The 25,489-nt window shown below is 37.5% G+C and overlaps 1 protein-coding gene across 1 annotated transcript in view; it reads left to right on the top strand.

Annotated features, from left to right (window-relative positions):
• LOC149964389 (protein O-mannosyl-transferase Tmtc3-like) overlaps positions 1-25,182 on the top strand; it is a 102,674-nt gene extending 77,492 nt beyond the window's left edge. The window contains exons 9-21 of the mRNA XM_090180887.1: positions 642-793; positions 850-927; positions 3,910-4,047; positions 4,109-4,202; positions 7,319-7,453; positions 8,006-8,088; positions 10,200-10,272; positions 14,221-14,307; positions 15,298-15,371; positions 16,798-16,918; positions 18,175-18,276; positions 19,032-19,115; positions 23,646-25,182. Coding sequence (XP_090037013.1) covers positions 642-793; positions 850-927; positions 3,910-4,047; positions 4,109-4,202; positions 7,319-7,453; positions 8,006-8,088; positions 10,200-10,272; positions 14,221-14,307; positions 15,298-15,371; positions 16,798-16,918; positions 18,175-18,276; positions 19,032-19,115; positions 23,646-23,903 — 1,479 coding nt within the window. The 3' untranslated portion in view covers positions 23,904-25,182. The remainder of the gene's footprint in view (positions 1-641; positions 794-849; positions 928-3,909; positions 4,048-4,108; positions 4,203-7,318; positions 7,454-8,005; positions 8,089-10,199; positions 10,273-14,220; positions 14,308-15,297; positions 15,372-16,797; positions 16,919-18,174; positions 18,277-19,031; positions 19,116-23,645) is intronic.
• The last annotated feature ends 307 nt before the right edge of the window (positions 25,183-25,489 follow it).

Below are 25,489 nucleotides of genomic sequence, written 5' to 3'. Positions count from 1 at the left end.
ACCAGCGCAAGTTATTTAAAGCAAGTGTCGGCTCTAGGTGAAGTAGCTCTTTTTTCAACAGATGTCGAAATCAAAACAAGATGCTGAAGCTACATTTTGACCCAAAAGGCGGGACATAAAAGTATGCTTCGCGTTGATTGTCTCGTTTTTAAATTTGTCAATAACTTCAATTGTAGTAATTGTTTACAGTATATTTTATATGTGATATATAATTTAGGTTAAAGTTCACTAAGTAGAGTAAAAGTGGTCTAAATATAATACTCTATAAAGACTATAATGGCTCTCTGACGACGTTATTGTTTCGCTATTTTGAATTTTAGCTTCCGTTCCCATTAATAGATGGCTCCACGCTCTCCACGAAAGTGATTTTTTTCGAAGATTCAGATAGATTCATGGCCATCTCTAATAACAGGGGCCTTTTAATAATACAGGTGGCAATGATAGAGCCGACAGTTGCTTTAAGTACTGCCGCGCGTGCTCTCTACCTTCAAGAGCTACAGCTAAGTGACGTAGACGAAACGTTGTCACTTGACCTCCCGTATTTTATAGAAACACCTATTGTACTAGAGTTGATATACAGTATTTATAAATTCCTAGTTGTAACAATGAATTAACTAGTTGATTAATGGTCGATTGCAAAGGGGCTTTCCATGACGGTAATTCCATTCCTTCCGGCGTCGAACTTGCTGTTTCCGGTGGGATTTGTGGTCGCCGAGAGAGTTTTGTATTTACCGAGTATGGGCTTCTGCGTCCTAGTCGCTTCCGGCTACGACCGTCTCTCCAAACATCACAGGTAAATAGCCCTACCTCGACCTTCGCCGTCTGAAAATAACGTTGAATCGTTTTAAGGTGGAAGAAAATTCAGTTGGCAATGATCAGTTTGCTGCTGTGTTTCACTCTCAAAACAATTTCCAGAAATGAAGACTGGTGAGTGGAGCCGTTTTAATTATTAATAAGTTGGCAAGCTTGCCAAAATATACCTCTCCTCGGAAGAGTTTTTAATTTTCAGTGAACCGTAACGGTATCCGTGGTTCTGTGGTAGAACGCTCACCTGTCGTTCAAAAGGGCTCGGGTTCGAATCCCGGACGATTAAAAAATTATACTTCACCCAATGACAAAAAGAGGGCGCTTTTGGAAAAACCTTTTCCCTGATTCTAAGAACCTGCGTACGCAGTGATTACCCTTTGCCTCGAAAATGCGAACGCGTTCGCAGGCCTGACAGACAGACACGGTGGTTGTATAACCCCTCCTAGGGTACAAAGTCCCCTCGGGGAGGTAAAAATTTACTTATGTCAGATTTCAGGGTTGGCATGTGGGAAAAACTGGTAAAAATGTGGAAAAAACTGTTTTCATGCTAAATTAATCATTGATTAAGTGACTAATTTGGTCATTGCAAATAGGAGAGATGAAAAAAGGCCAGAAGAAGAGTGAATAGAATAGAAGAATATACTGCTTTTATTATTTATTTTTTATTGAAATTTGCCACTAGAGGTGGAAAAAACCATGGTACGATTTTCCACACGGTTTTTAACAGTAAAACAATAGCCTTAGTCGATAATTCAAAATAACGGTCAAAAACGCCGCCGATCAGTTTAGTAAAATATATACGGCGGTGTAATCGTCGGCCATTTTCGGTATGGAGATACAGGCCGGAAGGCAGGCAAGGCTGCCAGATTTCGATAGACCGAAAACGCAATATTCTCATAAGGCGCTATTTAGTCAAAATGGTTTTTGTATTGTTAAGTAATTTTTTAGGTCCCCATTGCCTTTGGCCAGATAAGTTAAAGAAAATAGAACCGCTCTTAAAGCATTTTCTATCAGAGTTTACGAAATTGGGTCATTCCATGAGAAATTGTCACCGGTTATCCACCCTACCCCCTCAGATTTCTGTTAAAATTCGTTTTATGGTTCTTTTTTGCGAAAAAGCCAATTCCCAAAATATTATTGGCATCCGATTAATAGTTTTTGAGATATTAGACATTGAAACATTTAAAAAAAATGGCAAAAATGACCTTGGCCCCCGAAATAGGCAAGTAGATATCTTAATGAAAAATTATCCGATTTTCATGAATCCAACCTTGATTGAAGGCCGGGAGTAGTGGCTCACTCCTGTAATCCCAGGCGTCCGGGAGGCAGAGTTTGTGGAAGGCCTTGTGAGGACGACTACCAATCCCCCAACGGGTGGTCGGGATACTTCCGCCACGGGTGTCCCCACCCCTGTCCCCACGTATCCCCCCGTTGGCGTGGCCGTTACACATATCTCACCCTGATTAATCAGTTATTGTGTGTGTGCTGGTGTCTAAGGCCTCGGGTCGACACCGATGTTTGTGTATCTCAAAAAAAAAAAACCTTGATTGAAAGATATTTTCCGTCGCGTTCCATAAATATTTTTAGAAATTTTGTACATTTGACCCTTGACCTCTTTCATTTATGTTAAACCTTTTGACCTTTGCCCTTTGGTAACCTAGGTTCTGTTTTTATTTTCATTATTTATTTTGAACTCTGGATATATTTCATTAGTGAATGCTAAAATCCCAATACAATATTTTTCTTTCTAGAGAAATATAATATTTTATATATAACCCCATACCAATAAAAATATTTAATTTTCCATTATTTGTCAAAAATAAACTTGACACCTAAATATGTACGATCATAACTTTCAATAATTTTAAATGTATTTTATTGTGCTTTCAGATAAAATTTTATAAAAATTATTTTCTTTAACCCTTGACCCTTAAAATGCATTTGGAAATATTTCACCTCTGACCTTTGAACTCGCAAGTATTTACACCCTTGTTTTGGTTTTCACTGAGTGTTTTTTACTATGAAATGCTAATATGGCAGTATTATAATTTTAATTCTCGAGGATAAAAAATATTTTGTATCAAAACCATTCTTTTTCTTAGATTTTAAATAAACAAAGAACTTAAATTAATGAGGTGAAGGATCAAATGTTCAAAATTTATAAAATTATTTATGGAATCTCTTTCAATCAAGGTTTGTGTCATGAAAATTTACTTGCCTACTTCAGGGGTCAAGGCCATTTTTGGCAATTTTCCAATGTTTAATATCTCAAAAACTATTAATCGGATGCCATAAATATTTTGGGAATCAGCTTTTTCGCTAAAAAGAAACCCCATAAACGATTAAAATATTAAATACATCTGAGGGAGAAGGGTTGACAGCCTGTAACCATTGGTTGTGGAATGACCAATTACTCATTTAAATTTATATCCAAAGTGACCAAAATTTACTAATATATTGCTATTTTTTAAATAATGGGTTTTATTTTTACAAAATTGCCCACTATTTGGTTTTTTAACCGATATTTCAAAATACGTCTAATTATTTGGTGTTCGAAATACTTTTTGTTGAGTCTTCCATAAAGAAGGCGTTGAGGTTATATTATCTTTAATAATATATCTCTTATGAGTTAAGTTTCCATCTGGAGTGTAAAAACGAAACACGTACCTTCGCAGGCTTGAGGACGTTTTCAAAGGGAACGATTTCCTCTCCTAATCTCAGATGTGTACAATATTAAATGTAATACTTACACAGGATTATAAATTACACACAATGTGTTTATATACGACTAAAATAATTTTAAAAGTCATAAAGACAAAGTGAAACTTCGTTCTACAATCAATAAAATAATAAAATAAGTCTTTTAATATAATTTTTAAGGTAGTAACAATTAAAACCCTATTTTAAGTTAAATTGGGTCAGAAAATAAAGCAGACGACGCATATAAACGATATTTCAAAAGGGCGGAATATATGCCATAATTTCTATCGTAAATCGTGCTCTTGTAAAGTATCTTCAAATTACAAAATGTTGAAGGGTTTCGTAGAATGCTACAATTTTAATCTTTTTTAATCTTTTTGAATTTGATTTTCTTTTCCTCAGGGTATCTGAGAAATCGTTGTTTTCTTCGGGCCTTTCGGTGAACAAGAAGAATCCGAAACTGTGGAACAATTACGGACGGGCCTTGGAGAACTTGGGTCGACACGAAGAAGCCTTAAATTACTATCGTAAGAGTATTAGGTAAATGTGGAAAGATATCCTAACTTATTTAAAAATAATGCTCTAAATTGGACTTCTTTAGTTTAGAACCAAATGATGTTAGAGGGTATTTAAACTACGGGAAAGCTCTCAGCTTTCTGGGCCGCTACGTCGAAGCCGAAGACATATTTTTGCAGGTAAGACAAAAGCAAATTATGTTATTCTAAAGATAGTGTTGAACGGGACCAGGAATTTAGTAATAGCACGCATTTAGAGTACCATAAAAATCTCATTTTACAGCATATGTTCTTCAGTTCCTTCTATAAGTGCTGTAACGGATAATATTCATTTATAAAGAGAATCAGGAATCCATACCTCTACTTGGAATGCTTATCCTGGCGTATCGTGTATGGTAAGATCACTCTGACGGCTTTGGTCCCGCCTACGAGATAAAAAAAATCCCCTCTGCGCGCTCTCCCCTTTCACGTAGTTGTTTGTTAAGTTAGCATAGTGACGTCAAAAACCTGTTAGCCACATCGATATGAAAATTTGCCGCGATAAGCATCATAAGCATTCCAAGTAGAGGTATGGATTCCTGCGATAATGTATTTATTTCTGAGATGGACGATGTTGAGATAAAAATCCTGTACACTCTAGACGAAGGGCTAAGCACTTCCTTAAATTATGTACACCGATTACAGCGAGTACAGCCTTTGGTAGTGTTAAATCTGTAATCGATTACGTAAACACTTTAGTACAGTCAAAGCTACGGGCTTGTACACCAATTACGGATAGTGGTCAGCCCCTCGGCTCTAAAGAAAAATTATTTTAGAAATATTGAAATCAAATCGAAAATCCCGAAATCTGGGCGAAAATTAATTCTAAAATCTCGAAATCAGCTTATAAAAAACTTAAATCTTAATATCAGTTTCTGATTTCTAAAATCACTTTGATATTCAAAATCGCGTACGCAAAATTTGCAAATGTCAAGCCCCTCGCCGGTATCTCATTGGTTCCCTAAAACCAAAGATAATTTAAACTCGTACCCTAGATTCGAAATCACTCTCTCGTTTGTTGCCGATAGCGTTTACCCACTTCCCGCTGGAACTCAGAAATAATTCGCTCCATGGTTTGCGCCTTACCACAACCAATGGAGCCCGATTTTTCTGAGGTCACGTGCCGGAAGAGGGTAAACGCTTCGGAACAAAACCGTCAATGGGGAAGCTCTCAGTATTCGAATCTAGGGTACGAGTTTAAATTATCTTTGCTAAAACGGCCGACGGGATTGAAGCGCAAGCCGGTGACGTGTTTCCTTCCCCCCCCCCTCCCGTGGCGGGGGAATATTCCACCATAATACCCGCGGATCGTCTCTACATAGTTATTCTTCCTAAATAGAAATAAAAAAAATTCTTTATGTAAATTAAGGGGGTGAATATATTTACTTCGACAGGATGTCTACAAAGTTTCACATTAAAATTCCATGGCTATTCCCTGTTATACCTGACCATTTTAAGAGATTTTCCTTGACTTTTTAAGGGTAATATTTGTATTTTGTATTTTACTTTTATCAGAAGTTAATTAATTTAAATATACTTATATTTCAGTCAAGAGGTTATTGCAATGTTGAAAAAATTAGCCAAACTTTCATGGAAATAAATGATAATCAAAGAATTGGTCTTAGATCTAGAGTAAAATTAACTACACGAAGTGTCAAGATTAAATCAAATTCCCTGACGTTTACAAATTCTAGAAATTCCCTGACCTTTCCCTGACTTTATAGGCCCATTTTTAAATTCCCTGATTTTTCCATGACGTGTGGCAACCCTGTTCGAAAAGTCTTAAGATTGTAATCTAATAAAAATATATAAGCGTATTTATCTTCAATATGACCGAGCGTAACAATAAACAAGATGTTACGGACATTTAAGTACACACAGTCCCCCGATGTATTAACTATAGTTTAAATATTAAATTTAAATTTGAACAAATTTCCAATCATCTTAACTTAATAAATCCAACAGGAATTTTATCGAAAAATATTTTTTAGATTTAACTGGTTTTTTAAATAAGGTAGCGAAACGCGAACGAGTTAGAAATTCAAATGTTAAAACGTAGTTCCGAAATGATCAGTACTAACTAAAAATATAATTTTCAACCAAATAATTTAAAAACATTATGTACATTTAAATTCAAAAATCAATCATATTCGAAAATCGCCAAAAACCACTAAAATGGGCAAATGCCCCACTTCCGGGGCACCGATCTAACAATGCCGGCGAGGGCATGATATTTCCAATTGATTGAGGTATCATGTGTCTTTATACCTCTAACCCAGGAGCAACAAACACAAGGAGAACGCAGCTAGTCTTTAAACACGCTAACGCAGTGTTGTGTACAAATTTCATTGGGCGAGCCTTTACGCTGATCATTTTACGGAAAGGGGGAAGACAATTTCCGAATTTTCCCCTTCCGACGACAGCAGGCGCTAAAGAGTCTAACCAATGAAAAATGTACGCAAGAAAATGCACGACTTTTGACTGGTTGCGTTCTCCTTGGGTGGGGTGCTGTATTTATTGCTCCTAGCTTTAACGTACCGTGAGAAATTGTGCAAACACTGGCGACGGCGGACACAGTACGCGAAACTAATACACACCACTGCCGTGCAAAGCACAAAAGCATTAACGACCAAATTTTCGATTTACAGATTTTGGTTTTATTTCTCCTTATTTTATACGGTAAATTCAATTTTGAACTAATTTTCGAATTTAAAATTTTTGTTCTTAGAGAAATGACTTGTTGCAAAACGCATTATTTTAAGTATTTGCATTATTTTCAAACCAAAAACGCATTATTGTGTTTATTTTCTTTAAAAGTCAAATCAAAACGCATTTTTTTCGCGTTTTAAGACATGGTTTTAATTATATTTCTGAAATATCGTTTGGCCTGTAAATTGTTTAGTACCAGAATATAATTTGAGTTGAAAAATCCAAGTCTACTATATAAACTTGAAAGAAGTAAGTTGGGGTATCTAAAGGCAAAGAAAGTTTGAATTTCGCGGGTTTTCTCCATATTTTGGTTTTGGTCGTTAATGCTTTCGTGCTTTGCACGGCAGACCAATCCCCCAGGGATTATGTGTAAAAAACTAAAAATCCATTCAGCAACGAATCTACTGATGGCGGTAACGTAATTACCTAATTTCGTCTGCTATGATTACAATATACACTAGATTATTAATTTGATTGCTGGAAGTTAAGATTTATTTTTCCGAAATAACCATCGAAATTACAAATCAGAACTGTCATTTGCATTTTAGGCTAAATCTTTATTGCCGTCAACGAAAGATCCCTTGCCATCAGACCTTCGTCTAACAACGAGCCATCTGCACGTGTTTCTCCACTTGGCCGCTCTCATCGCCCAGAATCAAAGTCGACTCACCGAAGCCGATGAGGTATTTCGCTGATTTGTGGATTAAGGGTTATAACTTATAGCGAACATTAAGTAGACATTATTCAATACAGTGTTATTCAAACTTTAAGTCTTTTGCTTAAGTTCTACTTTGTTTTATCCTGAGCCATGTAGTATTGCCCAAACAAACCAATTTTCGCCATGTATCTTGCTAACGTCACCAGATAGATCATTTTTAGTACAGTCTTCGGCTCTTCGCACGCGCAATTTGCACGCTTGCTAGAAAATCCAATTTTCCTCGTGCGACTATAGCGCGAGCTCGTAGACTTGTAAAGGTAAGTGATAGTGACTTAATAGCTACTTTAAAACAAGAAAGTCAACTAAATTTAATAGAAAGGCTTATTATTGCCCCCAATTTTCAAATCACTTCTTACAAAATGAAAAATTAATCCGAATCACTTGTGGAATTTGTAGTAAATATTAAATAGTTAGTAGCATGAGTAAAGGTAAGCGTACTCATAGTTTACGGTGCTCAAGAAACTTTCATTCTTGAAATTTACTATCTGCAGTCTATAATTTGGAACCTTTGCTTTAGGTGTTCCGTGAAGCCTTGAAACTTCGATCAGATTTCAGTAAAGCTTACATGGGCAGAGGGCAACTTCTGCAAATTATGAACAGGTAAGCGTTCAAATCAATGGTTCACTTTTTGGACCAGCTACGAGCAAACTAGTCGTGATTACCTTTGTCCGAAGTATTTAAGATATAAATATAAAACCACCCGAACGGGTCCTTCAAAAAATTGGACGTCCAAGGCCTTGGTAGTCCAATGAATTTGCGTTGGGTAGGTAACTCAAAGGTCGCCGCCGGTTCGATTACTACCCGAGGTGCTCTGATAATTCTTTGTCACTCTGGTCCAAGATAATATAGACCTCGTACCCTAGGTTCAAAATCATTACCTCCCCCGTTAGCATTTACCCACTTCCTTCGCACCGTAGTTACCATGGTAATGAATTATAGATAACGCACAAGACAGCAAATGATGAAGGCTGATTTTTTGGAGGTCACGTACATGGTTGGACATAAGGATATTTTTTTTTGTAGTCAGCCTGACTAGTGAGCCTCCTATCTTAATTTATTTTAGTAGTCACTGACTAGTGGGGGTAAAAATGGATGTATAAAAACAAGAAGGACAGCCAACATTTTGCTTTCCCCGTTTGAATTAAATTAGGATAATGTTATCACTTGAGTTGCGTTATGTGTTTTTTTTAAATAAAATTGGATTGATGAATTTAATTTATGATACGCCATATTCGCCATTATATATGAATATTTAGGTAAGTTTTTCTTTAACTAGTGAGCCTAAGATTTCTATTAATTTTAGTAGTCAGAGCATTTATTTTAGTAGTCAAATGCCGTGACTAGTGCCTTATGTCCAACCTTGGTCACGTATCGGAAGTGGGTAAAACCGTCAATTGGAAAGCTCTATGAATAGAAACTAGGGTACGGAGTTCTATATTACCTTTGTTCCAGTGGTGTAGTCGGGCCAGGGCGGGGCAGGGCGTCGCCCCGGTGCTTTTTTCAAAGGCAGGGCCCCGCCCCGCCTTGGTTTTTCCATTTTGCCAGGGCGCGCCCTGCCTCTTTTTTTCAACATGCCAGGGCGCGCCTTGCTTCTATTTCGTATATCATTTTTCTGGAATAAAGGGTGTGTGAATTTATGATAAATTTTGCCCGCAGAAAAATACCATAACATACGGCCAACTTCGATCACGCTAAAAATCGAAGTTGGACCTACATTTATAGCAACCGGTACAGCCAACTTCGGTTACGCGCGAAATCGAAGTTGGCCGTACCCAGGTAGCGCCCCGGTTCTTTTCATTTTAGGACTACACCACTGCTTTGTTCTGGTATAGAAACATGGGCAGTGATAACCTTGATTAAATAAAATCTCTAATATACGTGAGAAGTATCCATTTAGAGCAGTTTACAAGGCTTAGGTTCCAATTTTCCACGAAAGGGTACAAAATAATGTATTAATTCATACGTTAGGCAGAATGTCAATTTTCAGACGATCCGCGGGCATCATGGTCTAATATTCCCCTGACACGAGAGGGTGAAGTAAAAACATCACCGACGTTTGCTCGAGACGCGTCGAAAGACGTCAGTTCTAGGGAACCAATGAGATACTGGTCTATTTGATTTTGTTTAGGGCAAGAAGCTTACTCTTCAAGCATAAGTGGTACTGGGAGCCACTCTAACATATGGTCATTCTCACTAATTATAAATAAATACTTTCCTGAATCCTGATACACCGAACCACGCGTGTGTTACACCACGCAGTGATATTTACTTAATTATAATCCATAATTTCTCGGGATTAAAGTCACTATTAGGGACTATAATTTCCTCACTAACGTATTTAGTAAGAACAGCAGGAGCAGTGGCGTACACGGAAATTAATGAAATTAATTAATTACGGGGACTGGGGGCCTTCTACCGCCTTTGGTGTGCCACTGAACGGGAACCTGCGGTGACGGTACATGTTTGAAGGAAATAACATTGGACAGGTTAATCCAGCCCTAGAAAAAGTGTGGGAGTGTAGATTGACTTTACGCAATAAAGGTACGTCTATCCCCCCAACAAGTTTCCCCGTTCGCGTTTTCGAGGGATGGATTAACCTGTCTATTAGCAACACAGGGACATGGATCCTTCTCTCGTAACAGATATGTTAAATAGTTCTGAAGAGTCTCTCAAAAGACTGTCGGGTAAATAATCGAATTATTTGCTTTTAGAACAGACGACGCGGAGCTGATGTATTCGAAAGCCATCAGGGAAGAGAAAAACAACGCCGATTTGTACAACAATGTGAGTGTTCACTTTCAAATTTCGCTTACCGGCACTACCTCCTTCACTGCAAACAAAGCTCCCAAGCGCCAATAGTCTGGGTCGATAATTCAAAATAACGATCGAAAAATCCGCAGACTAATCGACGTTATTCCTATCTCCTCCTCCAAGTGGCGGATTTTGGAAACTGATGAATAGAATTAGGGAAGCAGACGATATTTCAACAGGGTCTCCAGCTTTCTGTCAATTTTTTGCCGTAATATATTTAACACCATAACATTTACGGCTGCCCTATTTTCCAAACATAGAAGAGCAGTTTTGCCAAGCATCTTTTGATGTAAAAGAACGATAAGTGCCTGGAAACCCTGTTAAAATATCGTCTGTTTCTTCAATTCTATTCATAAAAATTTGTTGAGGTTAACTCGCGTGGCATGAAGGGCTTGCCACCATCCTCTTACGCAGTGTAGCCCGGCCACTTGAATTAATCGCACTAAAAGTCGTTTGATGGCGTAGGCCTAAGGTGGTGCCTTGGGTATTAGCCTAGCTGATTATTATTATTATTATTACCATCCGCCACTAGAAGCATGGACGAAGAATCTTAGAGGACTCACTGTTCAGGCTTTAAAAAGCACGCGTTAATGCTGGGAAAAGGAAATCATGGATAATTTTAGTTCAATGTGGACAAACTTGGCGTCACCTGGAGCGTTAACGTTCAATTTTGATAAAATGGCGCCGTTGTTGGACCTGTTAATTGATTACGGTACGGGGTTATATAAATCAAATAATGAATGTTATTTGATTAGGCTTAGTGAGTTTTAGACCTTTTTGATTTGAAATTGGTTCTTTAAAAGTTTAAGTAATAGCATAAGTGGATAATAAACATAAGTATGACACTTCCTATTCACCCAATGCAACATTTTTAATGATAATCTGTTTTGCCATTGATAACGTAAACCACTACGTACCGACGGACCGACAACTCTCCGCTCACTGCTCCTAGTATTTGGAAGAAGCCCGGAAAATCGTCGACGGTCCGCCCAAGGGGGTCTCGATCAAGAAGATGTTTGAAAAGATTTCTGTACGAGTTAAAATTGATGACGTCACCCAGATGAGCCTCCGTTGATTTTCAATACGATCTCATCTGGCTGACGTCACGATTTTACCTAGCAACGCAAAAGCTGTAATATTTTGATAAAAAAACCATACAATCGAGGCAACCTTATAGTTCCTTTTTTTACGAACCTTGCGGTCCGCCGGCGGCCTTTTCGACGGACCAGCCAAGGCCTATTGAAAATTGAAATACTTTCAAAAGTGTAAAAAAGCTTACTTTTGGAAAATAATGATGAATTATTGAATCGAAAGATAAAAAATAACTATTATAAACACTGGTTCCATCTCAGAAGTTAGTTTTTTTCGAATTTCAAACCCAAAACGCGTGTACGCTCGTATTTCTCGCTATCAAACAAACCAACTATATTGCCATCTGAAACAGTAGGAAGGCACGAGTTTGCTGTTCGGAAGATTCCTATTTCGCAATCACTCCACGAAAGACTATCATTAACGGAATTTGTTCTGTCACTTCTGTGCCATACTTATGTTTATTATTCACTAATGGTTATGGTAATTAACCATTGTATTAAGTGAAAATAATCAGTAAGCCGCAAATGGCTGAGGTTTTTTAATCAAATTCAGTAGAATCCATTTCATTTCTAAACTTAAAAAAAATTATGAACTAACTAACTTTATCGCACGTACTGCCGCCTAAGCCCTGACTAAGCCTCTAGTAGTGATAGTTGAACAGAATTCTTGAGGCACTTCAAAGAGGCTGGTGTACTAGCCTTCCAATTTAGGCTACGCCTACCGTGTCAAAACATCGGGAAGAGTGAGTCCCCTTAGATTCTTGGTCCATGCTTGGAGGAAATAGGAATAACGTCCAATTAGGAAAATATTCCTGCAACATTATTTTTCGGTGTGGAGAAACAGCGCTGCCAGGCAAAAATATTGACAGCTGTCACATTCATTTTATTTTGTTTGAAGTACTCAAAATCTGTAATCCGTTACGTTATCATTTTAGTATAGTCAAAGCACTTGCATTGAAAATAAAAGTTGCAAAATAAATATGTTTTACATTCCAAGACTTATGGAACTTTTGTAGATAAATAAAACCCGTGCAATGGTTCCATACATGTACAACTATATTGTTTTATGAATTAGTTTATTAATTCTATACATAAATACCCGAAATTATTTTTCAATAGACGCTTCAATAAATCATCCTGCAAGGAAATCGCCAAGATCTGATATTTCCCAGAGCCACAACCTGCAAGTCACTGTTTATACAGTGCTTGTTAAAATAATCGAATCTTTTCACCGTTACGGCATATTAAGGCTTGGCAAAAACACGACGTTCTGTTTACAGGTGAAGAGTTTCCATTATTTCAACAAGCACTATATAAACAGTACTGTCAGGTCCTGGCTCTCGGAAATATTACTTCTTGGCGATTTCCTTAAAGGATGATTTATTTAAGCGCCTATTCCCCTCTTTGTTCGTACGAGCAAAGAATATAAAGCCCCAGGAATGGAAGGTGTATCTCCGTCTAGTGAAACTTTTGCGCCACTCGTTTTTAAAGAGAGACCGGGTTGCGATAACCGTTTCCGGTTACTCTGATTTGCTTTGCCGGAAGTTTCTAAGGCAACGAAAACACGCGGCCAATAATATCAATCCTTCCATTCCTGGGGCTTTATATTCTTTGGCACGAGCATATTTGCGACCGAAACGAATCTAGGTGGCGTAACGACGATAGCTTCTCCGAGGTTGCGCCTATAATCTAGTGTCTGCTACAGACAAATTATAAAGTTGTAAGAACGTTTTTCCTTAAATAAACTTATCAAAATATAATTAAACGATGCAAAAACTAAATTAATATGAAATTTACGAATAACGACGAGGAAAACCTATAATAGGTTTCAATGGCGGATCAAAGGGGGCGTAGCGATAGTTTTAGGTCGTTAATTTAAGTCACCAAAGCTGAAATTAAGATGAAGCACGATTTAATCCAATGGGAACCGTAGCACCTGCAACTATAATTGCATGATAGTCAGAAAGAGGCTGGACATTAGGCCCCATGGTAGCGGATAACGGGAGAAGAGTTTTGACGATTACATTGCACAAATACATAAAACCTCGAAACTTATATCATATTTTCAAGTGTTTATAAACAATAACGTCGCACCGTATGTAACATAATTACACATAAGTATGCCATAAATGTAATTTCTTTAATAAAACCTTGTTCACGGGATATTACGCAAATTACATCACATCCAACTCAGTGACAAAAAACACGTCATCGGTGTTATAGATAGAAAACAGATTTTGAACACGTTTTTGGCTATAACAATGCTATAGTTGAGCTCGTGCCTAGCGATCACGTGATTTTGTTTTTATGGTTACCCTTTCAATAGAGCAAGAAGTATAAGAGTTTTATATTTACAGTCCGCTAATTGTATGTTCCGCGTGAAACAAGGTCTCATTGATCTTTTTTCTATGAAAATGCTATACAGAGTAACAGAGGCATATTTATAAGTGTTACCATAAGTGTATAATATTGTTTCATGAGTGTGACACTTCCTATTCTTCACATGACAGATGCGCATTACGGGCTTCGTCGCCGTTTTGCGACCGCTTGTAACGCGTCACACGTAGCCTTCGACAGCGCCTCGCTAGGGGGAGATTTTCTACTTGTGATGACGTCACTCCATCACTAGCTCTCAGTAAAATATTCCCCAAAGTGACAAACTTATGAAAATATATTACAGACTTATGGTGTTACATATGGTCACACTTTAAAATTCAAACCCCCTGCCGTACCAGCCACATAACCTAAATTTCTTTATTCATTGTTAAAACTAATAAATACATAGCCATATTTGAGATGGTACATAATTGGGTGAAATTGATATTTTCAGTATGGCCAGATGCTTCTAGATTCAGGGAGAACGAACGAAGCTCTGACATATTTTTCCAAAGCTTTAGACATTGATCCAGATCACAAGGTAAGACTTTTCTTCTGTTTTGCGACAGACTAGAGATTGATAATTAATAATTGATACGGCGATTGAAAGCTTCAAGCCGTTTTGGTTATTTTGGCTGATAAGATATGTTCAACTGGATCAAAATCAAATGAACTTATTTATTAAACCATCTTCAGATAACAGTAAGCTGGTTTACAGTAATCGGAATAAACAGATCGAAATAAAAATTAATTAATTTTCTTTAACCGAATTTATAATCCGTTTCCTATCCGAGATATCACATCAGAAAAAAAACTTTATTCTGAAACCAAAACCTAATTTGTTAATTACTAACAACGTAATATTGTTCTAAAATCTGTAGTATATTTGTTAGCTAACTAATTTCTTAACTTAAAAATCAGATCCGTTAATAAATTCAGTTCAGGTGAACAGATTTTGTGATCAGGTAAGAGGAAGGGGGGCTGTGTTGAATCTGTGTAAAACAAGAGTATGAGAATCAAATAGATATATTTCTTAACAGCACTACCTGGTACTATACTGGTGTTATATCATTCGTCTGTTGCCATAATAGTTCTTAAGTTATTACTTACAAACTATAGGTAACATTAGTATCGATTAATGTTCGTTTATGGACTAAAAAATATAGCTCTAAGGGTTCGATAAATGGTTTTTGAGAGATTTGATATTTTAAAGGTTTTTTCGACCCATTCTATAGAAAATTTTCTAAACATTTTATACTGAACTTTTAACCCTTATAATAGATATGCAAATATTTGTCATTTGACCTTTACCTGTTACACGCATTTCAGGACAAAAATTTGCACGATTTGTCGTGAAATTACCCTTGGGTGGTAATTAATTATTTAAGAATTTAATGCTCAGTTTTGAAATTTAACTAAAAGTGGCAACCTCGTCTCGCTAAATTGTGAATTTAAATATTGATGTTGTTCGACAGCCCAACTTAACTGCTTCTGTTTCTTAAATTGAAAGAACAATGTTTTTTCTTTGAAGAATACGCTTCTGAACTTGGCGTTATTCGTTCAAGAGTCGAGGTCACCGTGGGCCAAGACATACGCCTTAAGCAGGTCAGTACACGTTTTGCATTTGTAAACTATTTTTCCGAATGAATTTCTGTTTACTGAAGTTAGTTTATAACTTTTCGCCGTACTGTTTTATGCTTTTAAAATAACCAGACGGAAACTATTGTTTTGTGTTAGTCAGATATGTTTATAAAATTTGACCTACACACAAACGATAGTTTTGATTACTTTTTTCAGTTTTTTGTGTTTTGTCCTGATGCGATATGTGTTTTTTGTCCTGATGCGATATTTGAATGGTTTGCCCTGATGAGATATTTGAATGTTTTGTTTTGACGGCCTATTTATGTTTTGTCCTGAAACGATACTTGTATGTTTTGTCCTGAAACGATACTTGTATGTTTTGTCCTGAAACGATACTTGTATGTTTTGTCCTGATTCCAAATTTGTATGTTTTGTCCTGATGCCAAATTTGTATGTTTTATCGTGATGTGATATTTGTATATTTTGTCCTGATGCTATAGCAAAAGTTAGACTTCCGCAAAAAGGTTGATATTTGAGTAATATCAAGAATGTATTTATTTATTTATATTTAGGGAAAATCTCAATGTTGAGATGATTTTTAGCGTTGCTCGCAATCCCTCTCATACCTGAAAAGTATGCATATTCATTCTTCCTATGAATAAATAAATGCATTCATGATAAAAATTCAATGGATAAAACGTTTTTGCTGCACAGTTTTTGGTGGATTCTTTTACATACATTTGAAAGGGAATAATTAAATATTTTGTTTTGTGCATGTAAATAGATGGCTTCGTATTTACTATTCATATAAATAATAAGCCTCTGTCGTTTGGCTAAGGTCAAAGTGTAATGTATTTTCGCATTCGCTCCGAAACCTGTTTCACCATTAAAATTGTAAAGGCATTAAAAAGTCGCTCGGTGACTTTTGTCTAAGGCGGTGCCTCGGGCCGAGGGGCTCACCACTCTTAGAAAGTCTGTACACCGGATTACGCTTAGATTAGCACTGCCAAAGGCAGGGACTTCAAAGATTACGCGTAATCCCATTAGTACGTCAAAGGTACGGCTATGTACACCGATTACGCGGAGTGATCAGCCCCTCGCCTCGGGCATGAGTCTAGCTGATTATTTTTATTATACTCGCCCCCAAGGTTCGTAAATATGCGTCCCGCAGTTTAAAATTTATCCGAGATCTTTTGCTATGACATCAAGAATGTATTTATTTATGGATTAGGAGTTTTAGAGAACCAATGAGATTCGAGCAAGGAGGTTACTGTTAGAGAACTGACGGGATTGAGAGCAACGCTAAAAGTCGTTCTAAAAACTTCTAATATAGTCATTCTCTTAAAGTACAAATAAATACGTACTTGATGACATCCAATAGACAATTGTGAACTCCTATAGGACGCTACTAGTGCTGTTTCATTTACAATGTGTTATTTCCATTTGAAAGGCTTGAGGCAGGAGCAACTCGAGGAACTCCCAACGAGACTTTGTGTTTCCGCATTGGAATGGCGTCATTGGCCCACAAAGACAAGGTTGCGGCCGAAAAATGGTTCCTAAAAGCTATTAAGGTAAAGATATCATCGGAAGTATATAACGTATCTCTTACTTAACATCATGAATGTATTCATTTCAACCATGAATATCGATTACTATTTCTACCATCTGGGGCTAGGATGGGCGGTGTGGTTTGGCGTTTTACGTCATCACTTGAACAGTGCCAGATTTAACCAACTAGACGCGCTGAGCTAGGAGACCTTTGGAGACCCCAAATTAATGGGGTGGATGCCAAGGCCTTACGACACCAAGTCGTATACTACGAGGAGGCTGAGGCCTGGTACTTAAATACGCTTAGTACAATGGGAAATCCGGCACTACACTTGAACCAATCAGAAGACAGGTGTTTGTCGTCGCTTCGACCCACAAAATGTTTGCGCCTTTTAAAAGGGTGAAGATAAATAATTCAATATAATTCTTAGAAAAATACCTGTACTACTAGAAATCATTTTTTTTAATAGTTAGTGTACGTAGGAGCAGCAAACACAAAGAGAAAACAGCTAGCCTTTAAACACGCTAACGCACTGTTGTGTAAAAATTTCTTTGGACGAACCTTTACGCTGAACGTTTTACGGAAAGGGGGAAGACAATTTCCGAATTTTCCCCTTCCGAAGGCAGTAGGCGCTAAAACATCTAACCAATGAAAATTGTACGCAAGAAAATCCACGACTTTGGACGGGTTGCATTCTCCTTGTGTGAGATGCTGTGTTTGTTGCTCCTAGGTTTACGGAGCTGTTGGCTCGCGTGGCATTAAGGGCTTGCCACCACCATCCTACGCATTGTAACCTGGCCACCTGAATTAATGGCTTTAAAAGTAGCTTGATAATTTTTGAGGCTGTGCGCGACCAACGTCATAACAATGAAGTCCCTCCCATCCTAGCGACTAAGGCCAAACTACCCTATACAGTTCGATATATTCATACGCTGAACGTTTTACGTAAAGGGGGAAGACAATTTCCGAATTTTCCCCTCCGACGACAGCAGGCGCTAAAGCGCCTAACCAACGAAAAATGTACGCAAGAAAATGCACGAGTTTGGAAGGGTTGCGTTCTCCTTGTGTGGGTTGCTTTGATTGTTGCTCATAGGTGCCACATAGCGGCCAACGCGAGGAGCTCATACACTGCTAAGCAGTTCGATTTGACAATTTTCAAGTATAGATCGTCTAAAGCCCTGTGGCCCTCCTGCATTGCGAGGTCTGCGGGGCCTTATTTACGCCACTGAATCCAAAGAAAATCACCATAAGAGAGTCTAAACTTAATTTATCTTCTAGATTCAGCCAACGTTTAGAAGTGCCCTTTACAATTTGGCATTGTTACTTTCGGAGCAAGACAGACCAACCGATTCAATTCCTGTTTTGCTGCAACTACTTCAGGTGAAATTTTCTGAACACTCGTTCATGTTTAAAGGCATTATAATGACTAGGGCCTAGGGTGGTGCCTTGGGTATTAGCCTAGCTGGTTTATTTATTTATCTTTTATTTATTGACCGTAGCCTCTACGGCTCCGACTTGATAGGAAAAAAAGCCTTATTAAGCCTTTTCAGTCTACAGATAAAAGTTCATAAACTGCTGGATTTTCATAATCACACGATTTTCTATAGAAAAACCAAAACCGTCTGCTTAGCTGACGAAAATCCCTATTTTTATGAACTTATCTCGTTAGCCGCTACGTGGCGTTAAGTATTCTGAAAAGGCTATATGTCTTGCCTTGAACCGCACCCCCAAATTGGAGATTTTAAACCAAAGAAACTTTAGCTTCCATTTTTGAAAGCTATTATTTTGCATGATAAACATCCGGTTAATAAGAGGCTTACGTCCTAACATAACCGGTGGTGAGCTGCCCTAACATATCTCGATATGAAATTCTATACCACTCTATTTTCTTTTAAACTTTTAAAATTGTATTTTAAAGAACCACTTTCCATCGTCTTTTTAAATTATTAATTTTAATTCATATTATTATATTAGAATTGTTTTAGTAATATATTAACATTGTATTAGTATTAGTATTATATTAGAATTCTATTAGTATTATATTAATATTATATTAGTATTATATTAGAATTACATTAATATTATTTTAGTATTATATTAGTATTATAATTTAATTTTTTGCTGTGTGATTACAGTATCATCCGAACCATGTGAAGGGTTTGCTGCTACTGGGCGACCTTTACGTTAACCACGAAAAAAACTTAGAAAAAGCGCAACAGGTATGGATACCCTAATAATTAAGATCCATAAGGGTAACATAAGTATAAAATTACGTTCATAAGTGTGTCAGTAGAAATAATCATGGATAGCTAGTTCCATAAGCTCGACAGTCAGTCGAAATAATTTCTTATAGCTAGATCTGGAGTGACGTAGAATTGACGTCAGACATAAAAATATGAACGCTTCTAACGGGGAAAATAAGCGTATTAAAACCAATTACTATGTGCCGTTCATACGCCTGCACGCGCTCACTATGACGACGATGCAAAGAGTACGTATTATGCTTAGTAAAAAGCAATTGTTCAGTCTAATTATCAATTTGGTTGTTCTTCGGTACTACCAGGAAGCTATATATGTATACACTTGGAATGCCTAGGCTGCGGAAATGGTTCTAGAAACGGGGCAGTGCTTAAATTACGTCGAATGTAAGAAAACGCGTTTTTCCAATTTCATTGGATAAGAATTCTTATACTTACGAGAAATTTAGTTTAAGAAACCTCGATAAGTTATCCTGCTGAAGATCTTCGAAAATGTGTCATGTTCTTTACTAAACTGATCTAGTTTCACGTAAAATCACTTATTTAGATGGCTTAATGTTGTCTACGGGCCGAGTCTAGCTTAGCACGTCGCGTGCTAAAATCTCCGTGATGAGAATCATCAGAGCCTTAGACATTCCAAGGGTATATAATTTCCTGTAATTGGTCTGTATTACCATCATATGTAACATACAAATCTTCACTAACGGTTTGTTTCACCACAAACGAGTAATAAGGTGGACTACGTTAGATTTTAACCTTTTTAGTCATCCTAGTAATTTTTGGAGTCACACAATTGGCTACTAACATATGTATTTAAGCCAATGGAAAACCTCAAAATTTAAAGGGAATTTTTGTGTCGGAATTTTAGTCAGCCCAATGAAGCTTAATTGAAATTTATAAATTCACTCGGTTTGTGCGGAATCTGCGGATGAAGTTAAAAGATGAATAGTTTAGAAAAATAAATGGTTGGGGAAAATGACCAATACGGTTCGGTTTAGTAAACGCTTTCCGAAAATGGAAGAAGTCATCAAAGTGGGATATTCCACCAGCGTTATTAAAACCCAGACCAAGCCTAGAAGAGTTGGGCTTTTGCTTAAAAGAATCTGCAAAGACTCCAACCTTGTAGATGCCCCAGAAAAAGCTAACCTGAATTTCAGCTATTATTTTTTAAAAACCTGCTTCTTTTATTTGACAATGCAAATTTATTTTAGAACCTGAGTCTCTGAAAACTTCATTAATTTGCATATTAGTTGCATTGAGAGCACTTGACAGTATATTGTAGTTCATTTTAGCTCCTAAGCGTTGGTTGTTCAAACCGGTTTGTTACTAAAATAATGGCCGTCGGTTTATCAGACGTAGAGCTAATTGCGCATTTGAGATTCGGTGACGTCAAATATTACGTATCCTACGTATGGCGCAATATCTGTGAAACCTAGGAGCCACAAACACAAGGAGAACGCAGCTAGCCTTTAAACACGCTAACGCCGTGTTGTGTACAAATTTCATTGGACGAGCCTTTATGCTGAACGTTTTACGGAAAGGGGGAAGAGACAATTTCCGAATTTTCCCCTTCCGACGGCAGCAGGCGCTAAAGCGCCTAACCAACGAAAAATGTACGCATGTCCTTGTGTGGGGTGCTGTGTTTCTTGCTCCTAGGTTAAACAAACCGTTAGTGAAGAAATAGAGTTAATGGCTTACTTATGAGTAATTATTTTAAATAAGTTAACACTATAAAAAGCAAAATATTTTAAATGACTCTCAACCTCAAATGGAATCCAGGGGCGTCCCTTCCCACATATATTACTGGTGGAACACTTAATGCAATATTCCCCCTTAAAACATTTCGTAAATCTGTAGCTCTTCAGAAATCACTATACACTGTATAATGTTAGGGTTAGCAAATAATATCTTGAAAATGGACTAATACATGTTCAAGAATGTTTTAATTTATACTTCGGTAGAATGACTATTTTGAGACCACCAGCGGGCAACCATCGTCGAATGTGACCCCAGTGGCGTCGCTAGGGTGTTTTAGGCGGCGCTTGAGCCACCTGTCAAATTTCTGAAGCACCACCTAAAATTTCCGAGAAGCGCCACCTAAAATTCCCCATTTTTCCAATTCACTTGTCGAAAAGTTTCTTCGAACTTAAAAATGGCCATCAAAAATTTAATTTTTCGAAGTCGGCCTCAATATTTCAACTTTAAAAACCTTTTTAGGAGCTCCCCCCCCTCCCCCATATCACTCATTATAGGACGCCCCTGACCAGTGCTAATGGCTTAAGCGCCACCAGTTTTGAAATCCTGGTGACGCCACTGTGTGACCCTGATATGAGAAGTAGGAAGGGTAATTGTCCATAGTAAAAGAGCTCCAAATCGCATCGGAAGACGTCGGTTTTAGGGAACCAATGAGATACAGAGTTTTTGCTTTGATTTCTTTTGGTGGAAGACGTAGCTGACTCTTAGCATTCTCTCTAAGCAGAAATAAATACATAATTTTTGGTAATATAACTCCTCCAACAGTGAGTAGATCTAGAGCTAGTGCCGTTTTAAGAGCTTCGTAGGCTCTAAGATCTTTGAATATGCCCCTATTTCTTAGAATACATTTTTATAAGGGAATTTTTTCATACCATTAACTTTCGTAGTAGTGAGAGCGCATTTGCAGGGGGTGCAGTTAAATGTTTGGCAAATCAGAAGAAACCGGGAAAAAATGAAAAAAAAAGAGATATCTAGATGTGGTTCCATATCAGGTTTTAAGTAGTACCATGACACGTATCACAATAAAAAATTCATAACTTTACCACCTTTACCACCCGAGCTATTTACCATTTTTTATTCGTAAAGTTTCGGAGATACGTTGCAACGTAGAATAATTAATTTTAAAAACATATCAAACAAAGATGCGCGCGTCCCTGGCAACAAGCGGGTTTTTTGTTATGAACTTTTTTCCAGTAGGTTTTTTTGAAAAATAAATATTATATAGTCGAGAGTATAGTTGAAGGCTCGTGTATACTAATTTTCAGAGCTGTATACCAATTCCGAACAATTCTAGTGTTTTTTGTGACCATGCGCTCTCAGTATATGCCCCTTCGAACTTCGTAGGCCTCTTTAAACCTTCGTAGGCCCTGGGCACAGTGCCCATTAGGCCCATTGGATAAAATGGCCCTGTCTAGAGCTCTCCGAAAAAACTAATTAATGTACTTCCTACAGGTGCGTTAATTAGTGTAATGGACCAGTGGTAGGTGGTCAGAGTGATCAACTTGGTAGCTAATCTCAACTGTTGTCACGAAGTAATGGGTTTTCGCAAACTGAGAATATTTTGGTGCCTACTTAAACGAAAGCGGTAATACATTTGATTTCCTGGAAGCAAAAAAGAAACGACATTTTTATGATGTAGACGGAACATTTATTTTTTCTTGAAGAGTTCAACGAAGTCAATTGCCGTTTCTCCATATAAACCAACTATTTCCTAAAGCCTTGTTCTCACTGGACACATCGCGTGCAAAAATAATAAATTCGGAACCACTGCTTCTGCGGTTAGATTGTAAGTTATCTCCCTGCTCGTTAGAAGGGTTTTCCACCTAGCTCTTCGGTGCAGGGATCTGTTGGCTCGCGTGGCATGAAGGGCTTTCCACCCTCTCCTACGCATTGTAACCCGGTCACTTGTGATTGGCCTCACAAGTCACTAGTTGACTTAGGCCCGTGTGGTTCCTTGGGTATTAGCTTAGCTGATTGTAATTATTATTACTAATTGCAAACGCGTTGAGTATTATAAACGCATCATCCATAATCTCATTTTCCCACAAAACTCATGGCGGAAAGGTTTCCTTTATCGAAAATCATGCGAAAAACACGTTGTTTAAGAATTATAGCAGATACGTTGACTGTTTTTTCGCGTCGTCTTCGTTCCTATATTCCGCAAAACCTTCTGCGGTTTAAAAAAAATCGTGTGGATTTACTGCAGACACGTTGCGTATTTTTTCGTGTCGTTTCCATTCTTATTTTTTCTCAAAATTCTGCGTCTTGGAGGAAAAATCGTTTAATTAAATAACGCAGACGCATTGCGTTTTATTTCACGAGTCGTCTACATTTGCACGTTTCCGCAAACTATGCTTCTTCGCGGAATAGTTTCCGTTACCGAAAAACGCATTTCGTAAATCATATGGAATTATTGCGTTTTTTTGTTAGCGTGTCAGCTACATTCTTATTTTTCCGCAAACTCTGCGTCTTTGCGGAGAAGTTTCCGTTACCAAAAAACGCATTTCGATCATGATTGCACGAATGAAAACGGCGCTTGAAAAGAAGTAATAAGAGCGTTTCTTTTTGCGGCTTCCATTCGACCTCGCGTGTCCGAAGCCAAACAATTACTCACTCTTTTGGCACAATGCAGTTAGGATTGAAACGGCAATGTTAGGGGGGGGGGAGGTCCGCGTTTCTAATATAAAGTCATTTCGTGCGCTACGTAACACACTCCTTTTTTATTGTTATTTTCAGTGTTACGAGAAAATCCTTTTTATGGAGCCCAAAAACGTCCAGGCTCGACATAACTTGTGCGTGGTCATTTTGGAAATGGGCGCTTTATTGGAAGCGGAAGCGTGTTTCCAGGAAGCCTACAACTACCATCCGGAAGTGGAGTATATCAAGAACAACTTGAAAACTATTCAGTCCATGCTGCTTCGTTCCAAAGCGACGGTCGACGACAAAAAAGCCAATGAACTGATTAATTCCAGCGGGTTCCCAAAGAAAGTGTGAACGCGACTACCAATTAAAAAACTAATTTAGAAAAAAAACACCTATACATTCATCAACGTTTAACGGCGTTTTATCGAACAACAACAAAATATATATATTTTTATTTCTCGTTTCCATAAAATATGTAAACTATAAAAACACGCCCTTTTCGGTTATTGAAAACAAATCGTGAAGTCCCGGACCCGATGCCGAAATATAATATTTTTCTTATATAAAACAAATATATATATATATATATATATATACTATTATAAGTGTTGTATAATATGATATAAAACAAAAGATAAAAATTTAAAGAGTTCTAAAGCGCGTTTTAAAAAAATATATATATATAAACTCGCTGATTAAATTGTTTCGCGAGTTATATCATGTAAAGTGCTCTGATATTTAAGATTAGTTCGACAAAGACTCCGAACAGCGTTTGAAATTTGTAACGATCGATCGATACATTCATACACAATACCTTTGTAACAATATTGTCGTTAGTCGTTATAGGCGAGATTGAATAATCCTCGTGTATAGGAAGAATACTAACAAGAATTAATTTATTTCTATTTGGGGAGAGTGACTGTTGAGATGATCCGGGGGTATCATGGTCGAATTACCCCCCGGCACGAGAGGAAAGGAAGGAAACACTTCAATCGCGTCGGAGCCAATGAGATACAGGGCTGATATGGTTTTTATAGGGGAATTGAGCTAACTCTTAGAGCATGAGGGGAATTGAGCTAACTCTTAGAGCATGAGGGGGATTGAGCTAACTCTTAGAGCATGAGGTGAATTGAGCTAACACTTAGAGCATGAGGGGAATAGAGCTAATACTTAGAGCATGAGGGGGATTGAGCTAACTCTTAGAGCATGATGGGGATTGAGCTAACACTTAGAGCATGAGGGGAATTGATCTAACACTTAGAGCGTGAGGGGAATTGAGCTTACACTTAGATCATGAGGGGAATTGAGCTAACACTTAGAGCATGAGGGGGATTGATCTAACACTTAGAGCATGAAGACGATTGGGAGCCACGCTAAAAATCGTCTCAACGTAGCAATTATACCTAATTTGCCTAAGTAGAAATTAATACATTCTTGATTTAAGTAACATCTTACGGGAAAATTATCTATCTAAGTTTAAGTGTCCGAAACCAATCTATATTTTTGAATATGGCATGGATTTTTGCAAACGTAACGCAAGAATAAGTATTTAAGAAAATAACACTGAGATGACAAAATTGAAATCAAGATATCATAGTCATAACTATCCCCATAAGAGGCTGTCCATAAATGACGTCAAATTTTAATTTACGTTTTTACAAATTAAAACCTTAAATGTTTAACTCGTAACATGTTATCTAAAAAATATTAAAAAATGTACGCTTGAAAAATAATGTCAGTTACAAAAACGATATCAATAGCTCTTGGCCATATTGTTGAAATGTTGACTATCCGCTTCAGCTGTGGATCCGTTTTCTCTCCCACTAAAGAGCCTATGAACTCATTCTTAAGAATCGGCTGAACTATTCCAGGGCAACATTTCAACAAGCTGGGCAAGCGTAAAGACATTTTATAATATCAACTATTACCCAATAATG

The sequence above is a fragment of the Leiobunum rupestre genome, chromosome 1 (assembly GCF_980474605.1).
Source record: "Leiobunum rupestre chromosome 1, qqLeiRupe1.1.hap1, whole genome shotgun sequence".
NCBI classification, from domain to species: domain Eukaryota; kingdom Metazoa; phylum Arthropoda; class Arachnida; order Opiliones; family Sclerosomatidae; genus Leiobunum; species Leiobunum rupestre.
This window is presented reverse-complemented; position numbering and strand designations above follow the sequence as displayed.